Raw genomic sequence first — 22,540 nt, 5'->3', positions numbered from 1 at the left:
TGTTGTGCAGTTTATGCAGATGGGAGTATTTGCTTGGACATTCTACAAAACCAGTGGAGTCCAATATATGATGTTGCTGCTATACTTACCTCCATCCAAGTAAATTTAACATGCCCTACCGATATCTTACCATGCCCTTAAATATTAGAATTACTGCCGTCTTCTCTAATCTGTTTTTCCCTTTGTTATTGCAGTCCTTGCTCTGCGACCCTAATCCGAATTCTCCTGCAAACTCGGAAGCCGCTCGGATGTACAGCGAAAGCAAGCGTGAGTACAACAGAAGAGTTCGTGATGTTGTTGAGCAAAGCTGGACTGCTGACTAATAGTAGTTAGTTGTAAGCTTTGTTAGCTCTCTCTCCTTTCTCTGTTTCACTCAATGTCACCATTCAGCAACAGCTTCTTTCTGTTTTCAATTATGTCTTGTGTTTCCAAAACTCTTTAAGTGATTCGATGGTTGGTTCTATGTAACCCAACATCCTTAAAAAACAACTTTGTACCAAACCAACTAAATTATTCACTTTTGTGTATATATATGTATTACGTTTTTCTTGCTAGGTACCAAAAACAACTTTGTATTCTAGTTCAAAAATGTTGTGCTATGAAAGTTGTTAAGGGCTTTGGTCTTCTCGTTCTATTGCTCATTCATTGCTTTGCTTTCTTTGTGACGATAATCCCATTTCTACCCCAAAAACTGATGCTTGACATGATGAGATTGGTAACCGCAAGTATTAGTAGTTCCAATATAATGTTTGCTTCTGTTTGAGTTGTTATAAAAGTCTTGTCTCATTTCAGTATATTGCTTTTGAAGCTCTGCCTCTCTTTCGATGAATTACATTCATCTTTGCTTCCTTCAGTGATGATGATTATACATATTTCTTTTACGTCTACGATTACGAACCACCAAGCCCGAGGCTCCCACTGCTTGTCCATCCTTGTTGCACTTGAATCGTGTATTGCAGATTCCATACAACATCCTCTATCGATGGCCGCTTCCCTTGATCTTCACAGAGACAGTTAATTGCAAACTCAACTGTGGTTCTCAATGACTCATATGCATATGTTCCTCTCACACACGGATCTGCCAAGCTTCGCAACACCGATGGTTCGTCTCTCAAACCATTCTCCAGCTGAAGCTTCAAACTTCCCAACTCTGAAGATGATGCCGCTAGTACTTTGCCTGTGATGATCTGAAGTAGTATCACTCCAAACTGGTACACATCTTCTTTCTCCCCATCTTCATTACTAGGGCTCTCCGCTCCAACCTGAAAGTGCCCCAAATGATTATATATTTCATGAGATTAAGTCTTGGTTAGCTCTGGTTTGTATATTTGTACCTTGGATGGTAAAGGANAGTAGTTCCAATATAATGTTTGCTTCTGTTTGAGTTGTTATAAAAGTCTTGTCTCATTTCAGTATATTGCTTTTGAAGCTCTGCCTCTCTTTCGATGAATTACATTCATCTTTGCTTCCTTCAGTGATGATGATTATACATATTTCTTTTACGTCTACGATTACGAACCACCAAGCCCGAGGCTCCCACTGCTTGTCCATCCTTGTTGCACTTGAATCGTGTATTGCAGATTCCATACAACATCCTCTATCGATGGCCGCTTCCCTTGATCTTCACAGAGACAGTTAATTGCAAACTCAACTGTGGTTCTCAATGACTCATATGCATATGTTCCTCTCACACACGGATCTGCCAAGCTTCGCAACACCGATGGTTCGTCTCTCAAACCATTCTCCAGCTGAAGCTTCAAACTTCCCAACTCTGAAGATGATGCCGCTAGTACTTTGCCTGTGATGATCTGAAGTAGTATCACTCCAAACTGGTACACATCTTCTTTCTCCCCATCTTCATTACTAGGGCTCTCCGCTCCAACCTGAAAGTGCCCCAAATGATTATATATTTCATGAGATTAAGTCTTGGTTAGCTCTGGTTTGTATATTTGTACCTTGGATGGTAAAGGAATAGTATAACCACTGAGTTTTACTGTGAGTGTTTCATCAAGTAAAATATTCTCTATATCCAAATTGTTCCCAAATATTCCTGGTGCCACTCCTGTGTGCAAGAACTGTATTCCTCGAGCGACTCCAATGGCTATAGACATTCTCTGAGGCCATTTAAATACCTCTTTCTTTCTCCAATCTGTCAAAGAAAATTTTCAAACTATTAGTTTTCCATCAAAAGTCAAATATCTTCAAATCGAATTATCTTTTTCAGGTAGTACCGGTGAGGTAATCCCTCAAAGACCCGTTAGAGATGTATTCTTGGACGATGAAAATGGTGCTTCCAGCGTATGGATGATGATCTTGATAAGTACCAATGCAGTGTCCAAGAACACTGACCAAATGCATATGCCTTAGCTTTGATAAAACTTCCATTTGGTGAGCCAAATTTTGTGTTGAAGTCTTCTGTTTTAGCTTAATACACCTCACTGTCACTGCTATGCCTTCTCTAAGGCTACCTTTATAGAGCTGTTTAGAAATTAGATATATTGATTAAGTAGAGACTCAGATCAAGTTTAATCTCGTATTTACATTTTCATTTACCTGTTCTCCACAGAGATTCGCTGCATCAAAATTGTTGGTTGCTTCTTCCAGTTCCTCCAAAGAGAAAACTCGGTACGGTGATAGACCAATCACCGCGGATCTCATGGTTTGCGGTACTCGTCCTACATTTGAAATACTCAAGCTAGTAAAGTTAATGGGTGGTGAAAACTTGATTCAAGATTTCAAAAGTAATAGCGTTGCATTACTTGCATCTGGTACTGTCTTTGATGTGGTGGTGCTGCATACAGAGACCTTATCGACATTGTTTGGTTCAAATGGCTCTTCCTTTGATCCTGATTTTCTCATTCTAAACAAAACCAAGCCAGCCAAAACCGCTGAAACGAGGATCACACCAATGACAATGCCAATCACCAATCCAAGTTCTATTCCTGTATCTTCTTCTTTCTTTTCTTGATCCTTAGTGTCAGACTTCACAGCAGCCACTGCTTGCTTTGCTTCGTTTTCACAGAAGGTAACTGGACGCTGGTATTTTGCAGAAGGGGAACCATTTACAGACAAGCAATTGAATGTGAAGAGCACTGTCTGGTTATGGAAACTCTTGGAAGATAAACAAGATGGAAGCTTCCCAGTCAGAAGATTCCGAGAAACATCAAAAATTCTAAGCTTGGAGCTGCATAACGATGAATTTGGAAGTAATCCACTCAACAAGTTCTGTGACAAACTTAGATTCTGAAGCAAAGGAAGTGAGAAGAGGAATCTTGGGATTGAACCAACGAACTTGTTGGAGGAAAGATCCAAGGTTTGAAGCTTATTCAGCTTCTTGATCTGTTCTGGAATCTTAGATCCAAAAGAGTTGTTCCTTAATGAAACAGTGATCAAATTACTTGCTAGGGAAGGAACAACTTCAGGACCTAGTTTATTACCGCCTAAATTCAGCTCTTGAAGATTCGACAATCCTCTGAGATCAGGAACGCTTCCATTGAACAGATTGTTGGCTAGAACAAGACTTCTCAGGTTCTTCAACGACGAGATCTCTTTAGGAATTTTCCCAGAGATGAAATTGGAACTAAGATTCAGAGATTGAAGAGACGAAGATAACCTGATGATCTTCGAAGGGAGAGGACCAGAGATGCCAAGAGAGACAAGAGACAAGGTCTTTAAGTTTGAGAGTTTTGTAAGAACAGTGAAGAGCGAGTCACTGGAGAATCTCCCAGGGAGCTTAACTGTTCTGTTTCCTGTGACGGTTAATTCGGTTACGTGACCGTTGAAACAGAGGATTTTGAAAGAAGGAGAAGGAGGAAGGTAGCAGAAACTTGTCAAGTTGGTCCATGATCGAAGAACCGGTGGATACTGTAAATGCTTTTGGATTTCTAATAGAGTTCTTGATTCACTTGATGTAAGCTGTGATTCTGAGAGTGATGGCAGAAGAAGAAGAAGGACAAGGAAAGTGAGAGTAAAGGCTTGGCTTGTAGAAGAATTATGCATTTTCTCAGGAAACAACTAAAGAGAAAGAAAGATTAGAGGAACAGAGAGATTAGTGTGAGTTGATTAGTAGTATTTAAAACAAAGAGGTGTTTTGTACATAAATTCTTGAGATCGTTTTTAGATCAGAGGCAGATTTTCTCGGGAAAATGGCAACGAAAACAAATAAAAACAATGTTCTGGGACAGAGCAAGAAAGGAAAAAACAAGTTTTAAAATGGAGAGGAGAAGACAATAATAAATACAAATTTCATTTGTATAATTATTATTTTTTGGTGTTCATCATCTTTTGTTGATTGTTTCACATTGACAGACTGTTTTACTGCTTCGAAGAAAGTGATGATAATTTATATTTTATTTTATTTTAATGAATTAGAGATCCTTAAAATACGTAAAATCCACATGAAATATCTGACTATTTATCTACTTTTTTTGATCCAAAATTGCCACAATTAGATTTTATTATTTATATTTACTTCAACTTGTTATTATAACTAATTTCTCTGTAATGGTCAGACCTTTAAATTTATTACTATAACGATGCATTCATTGGATAGATGCATAGACGTGCACCAACCTATACATACATTCATGTTTTACGAATAAATGTTTCTAGTTGTACTTCTCTCGATCTCTTCCCCAAAGTTAAAATTCTTCCATCTGTACAGATCAAGGATCAACAAATATTTATGGAGAAGCGTTTCTTCTAATAAATTAGCGACCAGTGTAAATGTGTAATGAAGTACTAGTATGTAGTCAAAGTCAACTAGACAACTTGGGAGTGAGCTTCGTTTTTTTACAGTTGACCACCAAATTCCCACGTCGCGGGTTGATGTAGTCTAACGTGCTAACTACCTCTCGTCAAGGTAATGGTCGACGTTTTGATCAGATCACGCCGATCATTACCAATTAACACTAAGTCACTAATAGTCTAATACACACCTCATGTAAAACAATTACATGTCCCAACCAAATCTTTTACACCGTATATATCTTATAGCTTATTTAATATACATCGTACTTTTTTCTTTTGCAACCAATCAAACTAAACTAATAATACTATACCAATTAATTTGACCAATATATTTTGTAATCATCGCGCTATTACTGATTATATAGAGATGTTTAGTTATTTGTCGGTGAGTAAGTTTAATTAGGATGTGAGGTGTCGTTTTGTTTTTGTGTGTTTTAAGCTTTTATGTGTTAAGAGATTCTAACAAATGTTCCGCCGTGTTTCTTTTTGGTGTGATGAACTGTCCATTGCTTTCTCTTCTCTTCTTTTATTCTTTATACATCTAGCTCTTAATTATTGTTCTTCTTTAAGTGGCTTGACTTACGATCCTAATTTAAATAAGCTTGGTTATAACAACCAACCAACAAGTATAAGAGGAATTGTATAACCTAACGCCAAATAGCAAATTTTTATCCCAAATACAAGAAATCTTTCCAGTCATTATACATATCTTACAAAAAAAAAAAAAGCCTTTTAAATATATCTTACAAGTGTCCCTCCGATCCTTTGACAACATCTTTTGTTGATATCTCCCAAACAGAAACGTTTTTATCCGTCTATTTGCTTTGATCTGATAAGATTTTGAACTTAATTTGTCCGGTCTATAAGGAAAGCCACTAATTCCAAAGATTCGGACCTTAAATTTTGAAAGAATTTTCTACTTAGATATTTGTTAAGCAAATTCCACGTTCAAATTTAAATTTTTTACTTACATTTTGAAGGCATTTTTTGAATGATCAAAGTCACAATGTTCAAACAAATTCCACGGCCCCCAAAATAGTGTATACATGTACCACGAAGATGCTTTTCCATGATTATCGGAGAGCGAGAGAGAGAATTAAGGATTTTGACTATAATTTTGTACAGTCTCATGCCTAGAATTATAGAGACTAGGACAGACTTAAAAATTTAGTTTATTTTATTTGGGAAAATTCCATAAAAATACACCAACTATTTTTCTATTACCATTTTAATACACAAACTTTTATCACTTCCAATTTAATACTCCAATTATTTTCTTTGCCCAGATTAATACTCAAACATTTAGCCGCGTAACCAATTCACAACCGCGGATTAATTAGACTTAACGAGACTGTTCACGGTGGTTAACTTCCGTTTGATATGTGGTTAAGTTACTAACCAGGGTTAAAACATAAAACACATGTGCTTATAAATTTCAATTTAGAAAAATCCCCAAATCTAAACCCTAATTTTGATTTTGGAGAAAGGTACGAGCTTCGGGAAAGAGACGATGAATCGAAGCCAAAATTCAAGAAGTGGGTCAAATGCTACTAGCACAGGAATGAGCTTCGGGCCAAGTAGTGGGGAGGTTTTATGTGACCGTGGCAAGGTGGTGATCATGAAAAAGCCTTGGACCGATGCAAATCCAGGGGGAAGGTTTTACAAATGTGGAGATGCGTGGAGGGGTGTGTGTGATTTCTTTAGTTGGTTTGATGTTGAAAAACCTCACGGGTGGCAAAAAGAAGCTTTGCTAGAAGCACACAATGTAATTAATGGGAAAGAAGAAGAGTTGAAGAAGCTTAGAGCATTGGTTGAAGGTGGAGACCGGGAAAGGGGTACTCAAAGAGGATCAATGGTTGATAAATCAGAGCTATGGGATGCAACGGAAAAAGAAAACAAGAAGCTGAAAGAAGAAACAACTGTGAAACCAAAGGTATGGGATGCAATGGAGCAGGAAAACATGAAGCTGAAGCAGGAGATTATGGTGAGCAGCAAGAAGGAGAAGATGCTTCGCCAGTGTATGATTTTATCGTGGGTGGGTTTCGTATGTGTTGTTGCAGTTCTCGTTCATGCTTTGAAGTAGCGTTGGTATTTTATTTTTGTACTTGCTTAGTGTTGTATTTGGTTGGATATGAACTAATATTGCTATTGTTGTTGTTTAGTTACCATAGACAATAATCAAAGCATTCATAAGAAAAGTTACCAATCCAAAAAGACAACTGTCATAGATAATACAAAAAGTTTAAAATGGGAAGGGATGCAAAAGACTACTAGAGTTAACATGGTAACCCAATTGGTAATACTACTAGAGTTGGCGTGGTCCCTGAGATGTGTTGTACGCCGGAGCACCTCCAAGATCTCGTGCTCTGTTTCCTCTAACATCAAATACTCGATCTGTGAAAGGGCATATGCATACCCCAATTCCTCTTGGAATAGATGGCTGTTTCCGGACTGTAGAACGACCATGACCTTGACCCGGTGGACGACCACGGCGACGTGTAGGAGCTGAGCCTTTAGCAGGAGCACTAGATGATAATGGAAATGTTGATGTAGTTGCAGGAGCAATAGATGATAATGGGTATGTTGATGTAGATGCAGAAGCAGGAGGCGGCTGAGTGTTTGTTTTTCGCCTTTTTGGTGGATTTGGGTTGCTTTCACCATCAACCTGAAATGTTAAAGAAGACAAACATAAGACAATGTAAAAGTTCAAAAAAAATAAGGGAAGATTTACACTTACTGGTATCTTTCGAGGTCTTCCACGCTTCCGTTTTGGACCTTCCATTGCGTAAGATTCATTCTTACAAGTCCCACGATTATGTCCAACTTGTTTGCAGTTACCACAAGTGATTGTCCTTCCATGACGAGTTTCTTTATTGGGCTTGGATGGGGACTCATGTGCAGGTTTTATCCGATTCTTCCTAGGACGTCCTGGCATCTTCCTGAAACCTGGTACTCCAATGGGTTCCTTATCGGTTTTGTGCCAATAAAGCTCCCCATTAACTGGTTTTATGTTGTTCCTATAATTATCTATCCAAACTCCAGTCCTATAATAGTTAACAACATAACTGCAAATATCCAAAACCAAACGCATAATCAACATATAAAGAAGACATTTTATAGCAATTGATGATGAAAACCTTATTTGACTTACTCTTCCGGTTTATGGCGAATGTCATTGATGACACAGATTACATGATTGCAAGGAATACCAGTGAGGTCCCAACGCTGACAAGCACAAGTTCCCATCCGTAAGCTGACCTCATGACCAGTACCATACAACACAACTTCATATAAATTATCACTGCTTAACCACATATCAAACGGAAGTTAACCACCGTAAACAATCTCGTTAAGTCTAATTAACCCGCAGTTGTGAATTGGGTACGCGGCTAAATGTTTAAGTATTAATCTGGGCAAAGAAAATAATTGGAGTATTAAACTAGACAAAGAAAATAATTGGAGTATTAAAATAATTGTGTATTAAATAGAAAAATAGTTGGTGTATTTTTATGGAATTTTCCCATTTTATTTTATTTAAACATGTGTATTATTTTATATTTTAGAATTATCATTAGAAATTTTATTACATTTCTTTAATAAATATAAATTTTAAACATTTTAAAATATTTATAGGAATGATATTCAAAAAAAATATAATTTCTATTGTAAGTAAAAGAAAGTAATGTATTTATAGTGGTTTAAAAGAAAAATACAAATAATTTATACAAAAAATGTGGCCTATTATGTATAATACTTTTTTGGTGGCCTAAGGCTATTGCTTTTTTTTATTACATGGTAGGCGCGACACTGATTTTGGGGTTAATTGAGGGTTATATATATATATATATATATATTATAATTATATATAATAAACATCACGTTGAACAAACAATAGCAAATTTTTATCCCAAATACAAGAAACCTTTCAAATTAAGTTAAAATTGTAAGCAAGAGTTTGAAGTTCATAAACCCTAAGGTTTTATCAGAAGCACTCAAAACCATTAAAAAAAAAGCTGATGATAAGACTCGAAATTAAACCAATATTTTGCCACAGTTTCCAAGTAGTCATGATTGAAAGATGTATACTTTCAATTTTTTAAAAACAAAAAAGGCAAGGGTAGATAAAATGCGAGTTAGCAGGCACAGCACATGCATCTGCCTTTGTAATAAGCGACACTGCCAAAGCATCAATTAATATTAGTGTACAACATGCATTTCTTCTTTTAAAATATCTTCCCAAATAACTTACTAAGCATTATTTATCTTTGGGCTTATAGGCTTGTTAAAGTTTAAACCCCATCCATATGTATCAAACTCACACTTTAGGCCCAAACACATACATGCATTTTAAGTAATGTCCATATACTTTTGTCTGTTATATAATTCAGAACAATTAATATTTTACCAAACACTTATTACACTTGTCAAAAGTCTGAATTGAATTCTTATCTAGTAGAATCAAGCNATGTTTTTTTTTTTTTTTTTTTTTTTTTTTTTGTCATCATGCATTTTACGTTTTTTCCAACTAGAAGTCGAAATCACATACTTAAAAATCTACAAAAATGGTATCACCAACCATTTGTACTAAAAGGATTTGAAACAATATATGATCACATTTTAGTTGTTGTAACGGACAAATGAAATTTTATGTAGATAGTTAGAATAGAATACAATATCATCAAAAGCTGTTTACGAATTTGATTAAAGTACAAGACGTTTGGATTTAGCGGACTAACCACTTGGATAATGACACCCTTAATTAACTGTTGATTCATATTTTCTTTTCAAAAGTATTCAATCATCATCCAACGTTATGATCCAAAAAAAAAAAAAAGTGAGGGCTATTCAGTAAAATCAACTCCATTTGACTCCTTTAATTTGGGCCCAGAAAAGGCCTAGTTTTAAGACTTTGCTGCCAACACATCATTCCAAAACGACGTCACTTTTGAGCCGAAATTAATTTCGTCCATTCCTTTATTTTGTTCTAATTAATAAAATAAATTAATTAAATGAACTCTCTGTCATCTTCTTCTTTCGCTATCAGTGGAACCGTTGGGAGAGAGTCTTCTTCACTGTGTGTGTGTGTGTGAGAGAGAGAGAGAGAGCTACTATGCTTTTTATAGCCTTTTTAGGTCATTGATCGATCTTTTTTCTGGCGACTTTAAAGGACAACATTCGAAGAACAAGCTGTGTTTTAAAAAAAGAGTTTGGTACTGATCAATCGTTTTAGCTTACATTCAATTCTTCTGAGGTTGACGTTTTTATTAAAACACTATTTTGCAAAAAAGAAAAGAAACTTGTCTTTGCTTTTTGATTTCTCTACCCAGATCTGATTTATTTCTCTCTGAATTTGTTGGAAAGATTTTATTTTTATTTTGGTTATTTGCTCAATTGGAAATCTTACAGAGCTCCCAGCAACTATTCTTTTTAGGTTTCTGTTTCTATTTTTGGTTTTGTAATATCTGGATCTTCATGATTTTGTTCTGCTGTCTTCAAGATCTCTGCTTTTATATTCTTCACTTTTATTTAATGCGTCTGTTATTTCACTGATTCACTGAACCCAATGGCTTTAGCTGATGGACTGTGCTAGCTACTGTGTGTTTTTAGGGTTTATATATTCTTGATGATCTTTTTTACTGGTTTTTGCTTTTGGGTTTTGGGAATTAGAACTTGTTGAATGTTACACAACCTCATGTTCAATGCTCATTGTCTATGGCGCTTTGTTTAACTTGAAATTCACAGACTTTAGCTTGTGATGTGAAATTTCAGAGATTTGGCATGTTCCTTTTGCTTGTGAAAATTCACAGACTTGGCTTCTTTTTTTGCAGGTTTCTTCAGTTTAGCAACTTACTATTTTCAGACGCCATCTTGCTCTGTTAAGGATGGGAAAGACTCCCGGTAAATGGATCAAGACTTTGCTTCTCGGGAAGAAGTCTCCCAAGTCGAGTTTGGAAAACCGAAGCCAGAAACTGGTAAATAGTATGGGAATATCTAGTTTGCTTCCTTTAAAACATATGTGGATAGTTCTAACCATAATGTGTTATTCGTATTGTACATAGGGATCTGCTAAGAAAGAAGAGCTGGTGGTATCGGTGACAGAAGATTTGTCAAACTTAACGGTTGATCCACCAGTGGTTTCATCACAACCAGTTCCGGCTTCTACTGCTCAAAATGTGGCAAACAATGGCAACGAGTCGAAGGATAATCTCGAGTCAGGGAATGACTTGGGAGAACTCGAGCTTGAACGAGCTGCAATTAAGGTTCAAGCTACTTTCAGAGCTCATCAGGTACTTATTCTTTGCCGTAATAAAGACAAATCTACCTGAATACATTTGAACCATATAAGATTCTGGTAGTGATATTTTGGTTCATCTACTGAAGGCGCGTAGAGCATTTCGGACCCTTAAAGGTATCATCAGGCTGCAGGCAGTTATCCGTGGTCACCTGGTCAGAAGACAAGCCATTGCAACATATTCGTGTATATTTGGAATTGTGAAATTTCAGGCTCTTGTTCGTGGCCAGAAAGCTAGATCTTCAGATAATGGAATTGTATTTCAGAAAACACATAAGGTAGAATCTCTTTGTCACGCCTTAATTTACATAGTTGGCTGATTTTGTAGGCGTGTCAGGTTTTTGATTAAGCTGTAATTTCTGTCTTCTTTTAGGAAGCGGGTGATTCGGAACCTTTGCAATCGAACACGTATAGTTGGATGGACAATCCCACAAAGTTCGTCTTTGTTAATAAGGTATTTTTAATTTATGTTTCATGGTGCTTGGTGGAATAATAAGTTTCATAAATCCTGCTTGATAAACCTGGATTTACCAATCCTACAACATAACGTTTGTTATCTGTTTCTCTGGTTTTTCAGCTTCTAGCTTCTTCACCAACTGCATTGCCCCTGAAGATCCAGTATGGTCCTGAGGAACCTAACTCAGCCAAGGTTTGGCTTGTACGCTGGACACAATTGCAAGTTTGGTCTTCTGGCTCACGAGTAGCTAGGGTTGAGATTCCAAAATCTCAGTCAAAGAAGCGAAATTATCAAGCAGTGGTTGAAGCAGATAAGGCAAGGCCAAAGCGAGGTATCAAGAAACCATCTGGTCCAAATAGTGGAACTGGCTCCATCCGTTCTACAGCTGAAGGTGATAAACCTAAACGAATTGTGAGGAAGGCTTCCACGCTTAGTAAAGATGCCCTGAGAACTGAGAGTAACAAAGCTAAGCCCCATTCTAGAAAAAGTAGAAGCGCCTCAAAGGATGTATCTCCTTTGGAAATTAAAGATGAGAAGCCCAGTCCTAGTCTCAAAAGGTCTTCTCTTTCAAACGGGTCAAAGAAAGCCACCTTTAGATCTGCTGAGAAGAAGAAGAAAGATACTGCTGATTCTGTGCAGATTGAGCATGAAGAGAAAGTTTCAGGGAAGGTTCTTGAAGGAGGAGACAACATTGAGTTGGCTGAAACGGAGAAAAGTACTCTAGATTCTGTGCAAGTAGAGCCTGAAGGGAAGGTTCTTGATGGAGGAGACAATATTGAGTTTGCTGAAAAAGAGAAAGATACTGCAGATACTGTGCAGATAGAGCCTGAAGGGAAGGTTTCAGGGAAGGTTCTTGAAGAAGGAGGTAATATTGAGGTTGCGGATATCACAGATTCTGTGCGGATAGAGCCTGAAGGGAAGGTTCTTGTAGGAGGAGGTAATATTGTGTTTACTGAAAAGGAGAAAGATAAGGCTGATGCAGTCCCGGTGGAGCTTGATGTTGTACAAGATGAGAACTCACCGGTTTTGGATAAACTGGAGGAAGATGAACCAAAAACTGCAGAGACCAATGATAAAGGTGATGACATCAAATGTTCAGATGAGAAGATAAGCTCGGAGAACAGTAATGTTTGTTCTGATAACACAAAGCCTACTGAAAGAAGAGCATTGCTGCCTGCAAAAATTGACAATCAAGATCATGGACTTACACATAGCGGACGAAAAATCCCCAGCTACATGGCCCCAACTGCATCTGCAAAAGCCAGAGTCAAAGGAGAAAGCTCTCCGAGGTTTTCCCTAGAGAAGACTGAGATAAATGGGTCAGTGCGACGCCATTCACTGTCATCTCCAGCCAATGGTCAGCTGAGTACTACTACCATGTCTCCAAGGGCTCACAAACTTCTCCTAGCCTCAGCCAAAGGATCTATGAATGATGACAAATCTCTTACTTCTTCCAAGGACATAACTCGTAAGCAAGACTCAAATTTACACGATTTTAAGCTTTACTTAAATAATAAACCTCTTAACCCATTTTTTCTGGATTGTTTCAGACAAGTCAACAAGAAGTGACTGGAAACGGTGAAGGCTCAGGCAAAAGAGAGTGTCATCTCATCATCTTACATGGTCGATATCAATTACTTAGTGTGTTTCCTCTGCTTTTTGGTTTGGTTTGGTGAGTTTAGAGTGTTTGGTCAGTGTTCATGTTAATAACATCCTTTTCATAGATGTTGCTTCTGTTTACTCGGATATGTTTGAAGACACAAAAAGGTTTGAGTAAATAGTTTCATCTTTGTATACATCTATTCATTCACTCCTCTCTAATTACAAAGATATACCTGAATCTCAACCACTCCATTTTACATATATTATACATACAAACTTATGAGCAAGAGCATTTCTTCAATCAGTGCTTTCATCTTACCCGAGGAGGTTTATTGTTAGAAGGTAAAGGCGATGCACTGGGAGTTACGTTATGCAGCGGCCGATCCTGAGAATATCTTACCGGAGATTTCTGCACAGGAGAGGCATGATGAGACCTCGGAGATTCCATATGCGTGTGTTTGGTTCCAGGTTTAGCAACAGATTCTAGCTGTTCTAATGTGACTAAAACCTCTGACATTTTCGGCCTGAGCTTTGCATCGGGATTTAAGCACTGCAACGCGAGATTAGCAGCTGTGAAAGCTCCCTTTTGTGGATATTGACCCCCTAGTTTCGTGTCCATTATGCGAAAAAGCTTTCTCTTATCACCAAGGTACGGTGTTGCCCAGTCCACAAGACTACATTCGCTTCCCCCGTTTGAATTGTCCATGGCACGTCGTCCTGATATTAGTTCCAGTAGTACGACCCCGAAGCTGTACACATCACTCTTTGCAGTCAATCTACCTGGAGGATGAAGATGAGCTTTCAGAAAATGTCAAAGAAACAGAAACAATCTAAAAGTCAAAAATATTTTGGTTAAGCTTTTCAAGATCAATAAGTCAAAGCTTTGAAACATTCTTGGAAAAAAGCTTGTGAAGTGTTCTCACACAGAAACTGATAAAACCTATTTAGAACTATAGATTGACTCGTGGTTTCCTATGCCGCGTAAAGCAATGGCTAACGTGAGTATATGGAACAAACCTGTGGCGACATATTCAGGAGCTGCATAGCCATGAGTACCCATGACCTTCGTTGACACATGTGTATTATCACCAGTAGGACCTGCTTTCGCCAAACCGAAATCCGAAAGTTTAGCATTGAAGTCCTGCATTAAGACACAATTCCTAACCATTAAGAATCATAATCGAATCCCAAAAGCGTTGAAAGCGAGTTTTTTGTTAGGGTTTATTACAGAGTCGAGTAGAATGTTAGCAGCTTTGAAGTCTCTGTATATCACTTGTGACTTTGCTTCATGAAGAAAAGTTAGCCCTTTAGCTGCACCTACTGCTACTTTCATCCTTATCGCCCATGTAAGTGGCTGCGCACCACCTGCAAGAACCATGAAACTAAGAAACTCCCAAGCTTCACCCATGAATTCAAGAACACTATTGTTGAATTGCAGAAAACATACGTCTAAAAAGATGATTCTCCAGGCTTCCTTTTGGCATGAACTCATATACAAGAAGCCTGTTTTCGCCTTCAGCACAATACCCAATTAGTAATACAAGATTAGGGTGACTAAGTTGACCAAGATAGTTTACTTCAGTCTGAAAAAAAAAACCAAAAGAACATCTCAATGTCAGCAAAACACACACAGAGAGAGATCAATCATGGTGAACTGAAAAGGGTGAAAAATAGGAACTTACCAACCACTCTTTATGACCTTGAAAACCTTCAGGCTTAAGCTTCTTAACAGCAACAACGATTCCAGAACCAGGTCTTGAAGCAGTGAGAGTTGATTGATCAATCCATCCTTTGAATACACAACCGAAACCTCCTTCCCCTAGTACACTATCAGGACGAAAGTTCTTAGTTGCGTTCTTCAGTTCGTTGAAAGTGAAAGCTTTTAGGTTTGGCGATGAAAGTATCTCTCCTTCTGTCCTAAGTGCTGGTAATGGTCCTAAACTGCTATCTGTGCTGTAAGAAGCTGTGCTTAGTCCTGAAGGTGCCGTTGAACGGCTTGTCTTGCTCGAAACTTTCGTGGATGAAGAAGCTATACCAAAAAATGATCAATCAAACATATGAACACCAATACAGATGTAAAACGTTGACAGACACAAGTAATAAAACAGAGGAATTCGAAAGGTTTGACTTTTTGATGATGATCCAGAGATGAACAAATAAGTTAAAAAGTTACAAAGATTTAACTCTGACCCACAAAACTATTCTTAGAAAACCATTTGGGGAATTAAAGAAGAAATCTCCAAGAAACTGAACATAGAAACCAAATTAAGTAGGAGAGGAACTAATTACCGGAATTAGCATGGGAGCTATTGCTATCCACTTTAGCTGATGAACCTAAGCAATTACCCATTTCAGATAAGACCCCAATATGGAGAGACAAAGCTACTGTTCTCTTGGAACAATGGAAACAGATGATTTCAGGTACCAACACAACAAGCTTTGTTTTCTTGTACAATAGTTTTTATCTTTTATAGTCTTAACGGCGGCGCAGTGTCTGCCTAGCTGAAAATATGGACACGCTAACAGAATGAAAAATATTACAACATGAGAGGAAAATCTAAAAAAAGAAGGAAAGAAGAAGGAACAAGGAAGGTGAAGAACATGGGATCAGAGAAGCCAAAGTACATAAATGATACAAAGTCGTCGTGTCCTTTTTGTTTTGTTTCTCCATTCTATTCTCATAATAGTTTCTTAATATGACAAAAATGCCCTCGAGTAGAGAGACTATTATGAGAATAGTTTTGGTAATTTTTACGTTATAAGTACGGTAACGTCATGCTCACGCCAATGAATCAACGTCGGATTATATTAGTTATGCGACAGCATTACCGATGTATTCATTCAGTAATCTGGAGTGTTATTACTATGGAAAAAGTCGTATTCACATCTATTATTTTGTGTCACTCAGATTTAGTTAGACAAAGATATTCAAATTCTTCAGATATGAATATATATATTAATTCATAAATCATAATTAACTAACTCACGTTATAATTAAATTCATATTAAAATAGTTTATTACTATTATTGTAGAACACGTTTTGATAAATGAATAATATACTTCCAGCATGGAACCAAAAAAAATAAAATTATATGGTATTGATTTGTTGTTTTATTCATGGTCTTCGTTGACGTCTGTTAAGGGACAAAAGAGTGGTGGGTCTGGATCTCTCACATCGTTGAAATTTTGATGGCTATTTTTGCAATAATAATACTTGCTATATATATCGTTCACAACTATTTAGTAGATTACGTACCCTTTTAATTAATCAAGCCATCATTCAGTATAGCAAGATAGTTAATAGCGATCGAGGGATATCAGTTTCTTGTTGTTGATGAAGATTAAGAATTCAATATATCAATTGACGCCGAGTACCAAAATTATATTCTTCGGAGTTCGGACTTGCGAAGAAGTATGTACAAATGCACCTACGAGAAGAGTCAAATATAGATAGACTCACAATATCAGATGAAACAACTTTTTTTTTTGGTTCAAATCAAATGAGAAACATAGCGACGAAACCAAGATATTGTACTTGGAGCTGAAGTTTAAACACTAAAAAAAACCCTTCTTTAGTGTGTTATCAATTCTCGTAGACAGTGGATCTCCAATTTAAAAACTTGCGCCTACCGCGTTTATCCATATACACTATTTGACAAATCCAAATTGATAACAAAATATTGTGGTACTTTTCGTCTTGTAGTTAGTTGGCCAGATGATGAATATGATAGAAATTATCACATACAAATAGAGAGATTCCACTTTAGTTTCAGATATATAAATTAATTTTTAAACGTCGAACTATCATAACGATGTGTGTTATACTATAATAGTACTGAATCATTAGATCATGGATAACTAAACAACTAAACTCGCAGTAGAATCAATATATTTGTAACCGTAGATGTAAAGCATGGTAATTAAGCATCATTTATATTTGAAAATATAATGCAAAGTAGCGGTGGTTAACGTCTTCGTTTTTCAATTAATATCCTATGCAGTATGCATTGACCCAAGAAAAACTACTCAAAATCATACTCACATTCCTGTTGAAGGGCACATTATTCTTATTTTCTTTTTTGTCTTTGACGTACTATATATTAAATATTAATCCAAATCAATCTGACCAAGTCTCTCTTGTATACACTATTCACTCATAAACATGTGAATGAGTAATAATTCACTCCTTTGACTCTTCAAACCAGATCATACAGATTCCTTTTTCCTCTTCTACATGCATTCGTTACGAGAATTACAATATACAAAAAAAAAGATTACCAAAACCACGTTCAACAATATGCATGAGTGCCAACTCTGTCCGCAAAATGTGTACCTAAACTATTCATAGGTCATCGCAAAATTAAATAATTTAACCATTCGTACATCTACGGGGGGGGTGTGTAGTTTAGTTAATAAAAGGCCCAAACCCAAACTGTTAAACAAAAACGGCACGTAGTTGCAGTTTCTATCTCAGACATGGATAGCAGTGTATGTGACTTGGATTCGAGAAATTAATCCACGTCTAACAGCCAATCAAAAATGTCATGTCATATTATACATCCAATAAAATAATTACACGTGGAACATCTACGTCTCTCTCGCAGTCTTGCGCCTCCGGACACTGCCATCATAACTCCCGTAGTTCCCACTTGAGATCGATCTCATTAATTTCGATCGCATAACTTAAAAAAAAAACGTAAAAGAAATTGAAAAATTTCGAAATTGTTGCCGGAAGTACCACCGGAGAAAATTTTACAAGCGACAATGGAATCTCACGGTTCCGGTCTCCGGAGAGTTCTATTGTTGTCTTTCTGTGTCGCCGGGATCTGGGCTGCTTACATTTACCAAGGCGTTCTTCAGGAGACCCTGTAAGTAAAAAAGCAAAAGAAAATTCTTAGGGCCGTCGAATTGATCATTCGTGTTTAGCTCTTTTGATTATTTCTCTCGATTCTCTTTGTTCGAGATTGTTGCTATTCTAGGAATCCCCTTGTTGGTGATATATGCTTTTTGCAGTACAAATTTGTGATTTGGGAATTTATAGAACTGTAGCTGATGGAACTCACGCTTTTAGGTCCACTAAGAAATTTGGAGAAGATGGGAAAAGATTTGAGCATCTTGCGTTTCTGAATTTGGCTCAGAATGTAATCTGCTTGGTTTGGTCTTATATAAGTAAGCATTCCAATTCCAATGTTTACTCTTTTATTCATTAGATGTATTATGTATAGCAGAAGAGTAGATGAAGCTGATATATTTTTTTTGTTTGGAATTATTTGATTATGGGCAGTGATTAAGCTCTGGTCCAATGGAGGTAGTGGTGGAGCACCATGGTGGACATACTGGAGTGCTGGCATTACTAATACTATTGGTCCTGCCATGGGCATTGAAGCTTTGAAGTATATTAGTTACCCTGCTCAGGTAATTTTCAGGCTTCTTTAGACATGGTACACTATGGTAGTGTAATGATTACTTGAGGTTTTAACCTTTCTTTATGCGCAAATCTTGCTTTCTGCAGGTACTTGCAAAATCTTCCAAAATGATTCCAGGTGAGGTGTCAATTTAGAGCTTCAAATCATTATCTCGCTCAACTCTTGCTATGTGTATCCTATAGATGTTTTTTTTCCTTCATGTAGTTATGCTGATGGGATCCTTTGTTTATGGCATAAGATACACCTTGCCTGAGTATCTTTGCACCTTTCTTGTTGCGGGAGGAGTATCCATGTTTGCCCTTCTTAAGGTAAGGCAGATCTGCATTCAGGAACGTTGATCATAACATTTGTTCTACTTTGTATCTGGAATATGTAGCAAACTGTCATTGAATTGGTTTCAGACAAGCTCTAAGACCATCAGCAAGCTGGCAAATCCCAATGCACCCCTTGGCTATGGGCTTTGCTTCTTAAACCTTGCCTTTGACGGATTCACAAACGCCACCCAGGATTCCATTACCGCAAGGTATGATTCTTAACGTTCTGTTAGAAACTTTATCGAGTCAGAATATCAAGTTTTTCATTTGGACATAAACATCGTAACACATGGATGCAGGTACCCCAAAACTAATGCATGGGACATAATGCTTGGAATGAATTTATGGGGAACTATATACAACATGGTCTACATGTTTGGACTGCCACATGGTAGCGGATTTGAAGCCATCCAGTTCTGCAAGCAACACCCTGAGGCAGCATGGGACATTCTAATGTACTGTCTATGCGGCGCAGTGGGCCAAAACTTCATCTTCTTGACAATTAGCAGATTCGGGTCTCTAGCTAACACAACCATAACCACAACCCGAAAGTTTGTAAGCATTGTGGTATCGTCAGTGCTGAGTGGGAATCCATTATCCCCCAAACAATGGGGATGTGTGTCGATGGTGTTTGGTGGATTATCTTACCAAATTTACCTGAAATGGAGGAAGCTGCAGAGAATGCAAAAGAAGAAAAAGACTTGAAGCTGAGAATGAAGTTCCAGATTTTTGATTCTTCACAAAAAATTGTTTTTGATTTGGGAACAGTTTACTACAAACTGAAAGTTAGAGAGAAGAAAGCTTAGTCACATTAGCAAAATGTAAACTAATACATTAGTAGAAAACTTATATATATCAAAACCAAAATCAAATCATATTTCCACTCATATGTCTTTACAACCATATGCTGCAATACAATATCCTAGGAGGAAAAACAAGTTTTAAGTTCTGTTGTCTTCTTCTTCTTCTTCTGCCATGAGAGAATAGCAACAGATGAACAGGTAAAACTTGACCCTTTTCTGAGTTTTTCTTTTGGTCCTACAGTTACACTCTGAAAGACTTCTTTATATATATATGTGATAGAGATTCTGTACAGAGATGATGAAAACAAATCAAGAAATCAAGGGAAAATGCTCAGATGATGTATCTGATTATGACCCTTAAGAGACAAACCAAAGAATATTTCTTAAAGACAACACTGGTGCCTTCCTTTGTAGATGGCTTCCTTATATTTTTAGTAAGAAAAGAAAGTGAAAGCTGAATCTGAGTATATGGCAGATTCTTGAGAGCTTTCTTTTGATTGGGGCTAGAATTGTTACCGTTAACATTCTAGGACCAACGTAGAAACTTTTTTAAAAAAAACCCTGAGGAAGGAATGCAGATCATGGCATGCCCGCTTCACAAAAACTTCCAGGCCGATATGGCTGCAAAACCTAAAATGAAATCTAAGCAAAAGTGGGGAAAAAAATCACGTCTCCAAGGAGACAAAGCTGCGGTTTATGGTATGAGAGAGATGGATCAAAGACGGTTGGTTGGTTGGTTGGTTGGTTGGTTTACAAGCTATGAAGAAGTACTCTTTTGCAAGGGGGTGGTTTTGAAGAATTAGCACTTGGACATGGAGAAGAGGACTCAATCCCAAGTGTTTTTAGAAGGAAGCTCCTCTCCTGCAAAAGCAATCAGTCTTTCAAGACTCAATCTTTGATCAACGCCTAAGTAGGGTATGTATGATAAACATGAATGATGAGCTTACACTTTCAGAGAATTGTGGACTTGGGATACCATCTGCTAGAGATCTGAACAATGGTGTGACCTGAATAGGCGAGCTGAACTTTTCTTCGCCCGAGATAGGCAAATCCTCATCAGGATTTTTTGGGACATCACAAGCTGAGAGGGACTCCTCTACAACTTGTTTATTTTCAGTCTGAGTATCTGATGATGATGGTTGTGTTCTATTATCACCAGACTGATCCAGTATGATGGTTGATCCTGAACTATACTCAGAGCTAGCTGGTGAGTCATGAAGATCAGGTTGCCTAAGGACATCGTCAAATGAAAAGGTTAGACAATCAAAACCTTAAGATGAACACAAAAGTTATGTGGTGACTAAAAGCTATTTTCACCTCCAAGATGGCTGATTGTCTTCATAACCACTCCTCAAATCCTCTATAAGGTCCTTAAATTCCTCGATTTTAAAATCGAAATCATGTATTCCATATCTGAATATATCATTTTCCTTGCCTTTATTCGAGAAATCCTGAAGGACCTGGACATATACATACAACAAGAGAGAGATTTAAGTCATGAAGCTTGAAAACTTTTTTGCAATTTCGTTATGTTTTGAAGTTTTGGTTTCTTGGTCTACCTTCCAAGCATTCTCCATGCTTTGTTCTCTGTTGTCTGCATTAACTTTTTGCGCCAAGGAGCTTAGAAGTTCAGCTTGTTGCATCAAAGCCGCCACTTTTGGATCATCCTTCTTAAGAAACATCGCTTCACCATCACTCTCCTTCACATTGCTTGTTTGATTCTGGTCCTCCAAGCTATCATCAATACCTATGGCATTGCGTGCCAATACAGAAAATGGTGACCTCATGTTCTGTTTCATACAAGACTCAGGCTTTCCATTGTTACTGATATCTGTGAGATCTAGAATCTGACTTCTCCTGTATAATAATAACCAACAAGCACGCAAAATGTGTGAAGATACTTGGGTAGATTTATGTTTATTAGAGCAAAACGAAAACATACCTCAATCTCTTAGCGAAAGGAGCTTCATTCTCGGCTTTTTGCGGTGTACTAATACCTTCTAAGAACAACATTCTTTTGCTGGTTGAGTTGTTGTTCTCTATAACCATGGCTTCATGCTTGGCCCTCTTCTTACAAAGTGTTGTAAACCTGTTCTTCACAGCATTATCCGTTCTACAGCACACACACACATACAAGAACAGAACATTAGTTTAATCACTCTGGTCTTATAATGATAGACTTCACCCACCATTAAAGCTTGAGCACTTTGATTCTACCTGCCTGAAACCACCTTGGCTATCTCAGTCCATCTATTCCCAAATACTCTTTGTGCCTGATAAAATCACACACATGAACATAAAAGATCAGATCACATAAACCACAAAAACACCACACTAAAAAAAAAAATGTTTTATAATGTAATGAAGTTTGTGCAAGTGAAGTCACCTCACACAAAAGCATATCTTCTTCAGGGGACCAACCTCCTCTCTTGAAATCAGAGTTCAAATATGTATACCATCTGCAAACAAATATCCATCTCTGGATTCAATAAACAAAACACAGAGAGAGAGAGAGAGAGAGTTTTGGCACACACAAAAAAAAAACAGATCAGTTCATCAATAATGATATGAATGAACCTTCTTCTGCATTGTCTTGTGCTTTTATCTTTGAACTTAGATGCAATGATCGCCCAACTAATATCATCAAAAAACACAAACAAAAACAATATAATCAACAACCTTTTTAAGAATAATCCTTCTTTTCAAAAACAAAAACAAAAACAAAAACTTTCTCAAGCAATAAAAAAAAAATAACTTTTTTCCGAGAAAATAAATAGAAGAAGAGAGTGAAATGAATAATGAAAGCTCACTTTTCAGTTCCGTGTAGAGTAATCTGTTCTCTTAGTATAACATCCTCCTGCAACTCCATACACCCATTTCAGAATCAATCAAGAAC

At 37.2% G+C, this 22,540-nt stretch overlaps 6 protein-coding genes across 8 annotated transcripts in view; 3 read left to right on the top strand and 3 right to left on the bottom strand.

The window, feature by feature from the left end:
* LOC104740105 (ubiquitin-conjugating enzyme E2 1) overlaps positions 1–530 on the top strand; it is a 2,791-nt gene extending 2,261 nt beyond the window's left edge. Inside the window, exon 7 of the mRNA XM_010460635.2 lies at positions 379–530. The gene's annotated coding sequence lies outside the window, so the exon portion shown is untranslated. The remainder of the gene's footprint in view (positions 1–378) is intronic.
* Positions 1,381–4,199, bottom strand: LOC104740104 (probable LRR receptor-like serine/threonine-protein kinase At1g14390). Its single transcript, XM_010460634.1, has 5 exons — positions 2,760–4,199; positions 2,554–2,675; positions 2,232–2,478; positions 1,956–2,149; positions 1,381–1,883 (listed from the first exon to the last, which is right to left on the bottom strand). Exons 1-5 carry the CDS (start codon positions 3,997–3,999, stop codon positions 1,512–1,514), a joined length of 2,175 nt encoding a protein of 724 aa, XP_010458936.1. The 5' UTR covers positions 4,000–4,199; the 3' UTR covers positions 1,381–1,511.
* LOC104740102 (protein IQ-DOMAIN 31-like) lies at positions 9,762–13,294 on the top strand. Of its 3 annotated transcripts, none has more exons than XM_010460630.1 (7): positions 9,762–9,959; positions 10,578–10,721; positions 10,809–11,036; positions 11,131–11,319; positions 11,415–11,495; positions 11,619–12,966; positions 13,049–13,294. In XM_010460630.1, the coding sequence occupies exons 2-7, from the start codon at positions 10,632–10,634 to the stop codon at positions 13,078–13,080; spliced, it is 1,968 nt and encodes a 655-aa protein (XP_010458932.1). In that variant the 5' UTR covers positions 9,762–9,959; positions 10,578–10,631; the 3' UTR covers positions 13,081–13,294. The 3 variants fall into 3 exon arrangements, with proteins under 3 accessions (XP_010458932.1, XP_010458934.1, XP_010458933.1); XM_010460632.1 differs by having other exon boundaries at positions 9,762–10,000; XM_010460631.2 differs by lacking the exon at positions 9,762–9,959 and adding an exon at positions 10,039–10,180.
* Positions 13,266–15,729, bottom strand: LOC104740103 (protein kinase 2A, chloroplastic). Its single transcript, XM_010460633.1, has 6 exons — positions 15,390–15,729; positions 14,783–15,129; positions 14,548–14,683; positions 14,329–14,465; positions 14,118–14,241; positions 13,266–13,880 (listed from the first exon to the last, which is right to left on the bottom strand). Exons 1-6 carry the CDS (start codon positions 15,448–15,450, stop codon positions 13,411–13,413), a joined length of 1,275 nt encoding a protein of 424 aa, XP_010458935.1. The 5' UTR covers positions 15,451–15,729; the 3' UTR covers positions 13,266–13,410.
* LOC104740100 (UDP-galactose/UDP-glucose transporter 3) lies at positions 17,745–19,726 on the top strand. Its single transcript, XM_010460628.1, has 7 exons — positions 17,745–17,969; positions 18,173–18,270; positions 18,386–18,516; positions 18,614–18,644; positions 18,732–18,835; positions 18,929–19,050; positions 19,141–19,726. Exons 1-7 carry the CDS (start codon positions 17,866–17,868, stop codon positions 19,544–19,546), a joined length of 996 nt encoding a protein of 331 aa, XP_010458930.1. The 5' UTR covers positions 17,745–17,865; the 3' UTR covers positions 19,547–19,726.
* LOC104740101 (transcription factor MYB36-like) overlaps positions 19,693–22,540 on the bottom strand; it is a 4,088-nt gene continuing 1,240 nt past the window's right edge. The window contains exons 3-11 of the mRNA XM_010460629.2: positions 22,455–22,501; positions 22,222–22,278; positions 22,031–22,103; positions 21,862–21,917; positions 21,587–21,757; positions 21,204–21,501; positions 20,962–21,104; positions 20,592–20,874; positions 19,693–20,505 (exon numbers count right to left, since the gene is read on the bottom strand). Of these exons, the coding sequence (XP_010458931.1) occupies positions 20,395–20,505; positions 20,592–20,874; positions 20,962–21,104; positions 21,204–21,501; positions 21,587–21,757; positions 21,862–21,917; positions 22,031–22,103; positions 22,222–22,278; positions 22,455–22,501 (1,239 nt within the window). The 3' untranslated portion in view covers positions 19,693–20,394. The remainder of the gene's footprint in view (positions 20,506–20,591; positions 20,875–20,961; positions 21,105–21,203; positions 21,502–21,586; positions 21,758–21,861; positions 21,918–22,030; positions 22,104–22,221; positions 22,279–22,454; positions 22,502–22,540) is intronic.

Source organism: Camelina sativa, chromosome 14, assembly GCF_000633955.1.
Source record: "Camelina sativa cultivar DH55 chromosome 14, Cs, whole genome shotgun sequence".
Lineage (NCBI taxonomy): Eukaryota > Viridiplantae > Streptophyta > Magnoliopsida > Brassicales > Brassicaceae > Camelina > Camelina sativa.
This window is presented reverse-complemented; position numbering and strand designations above follow the sequence as displayed.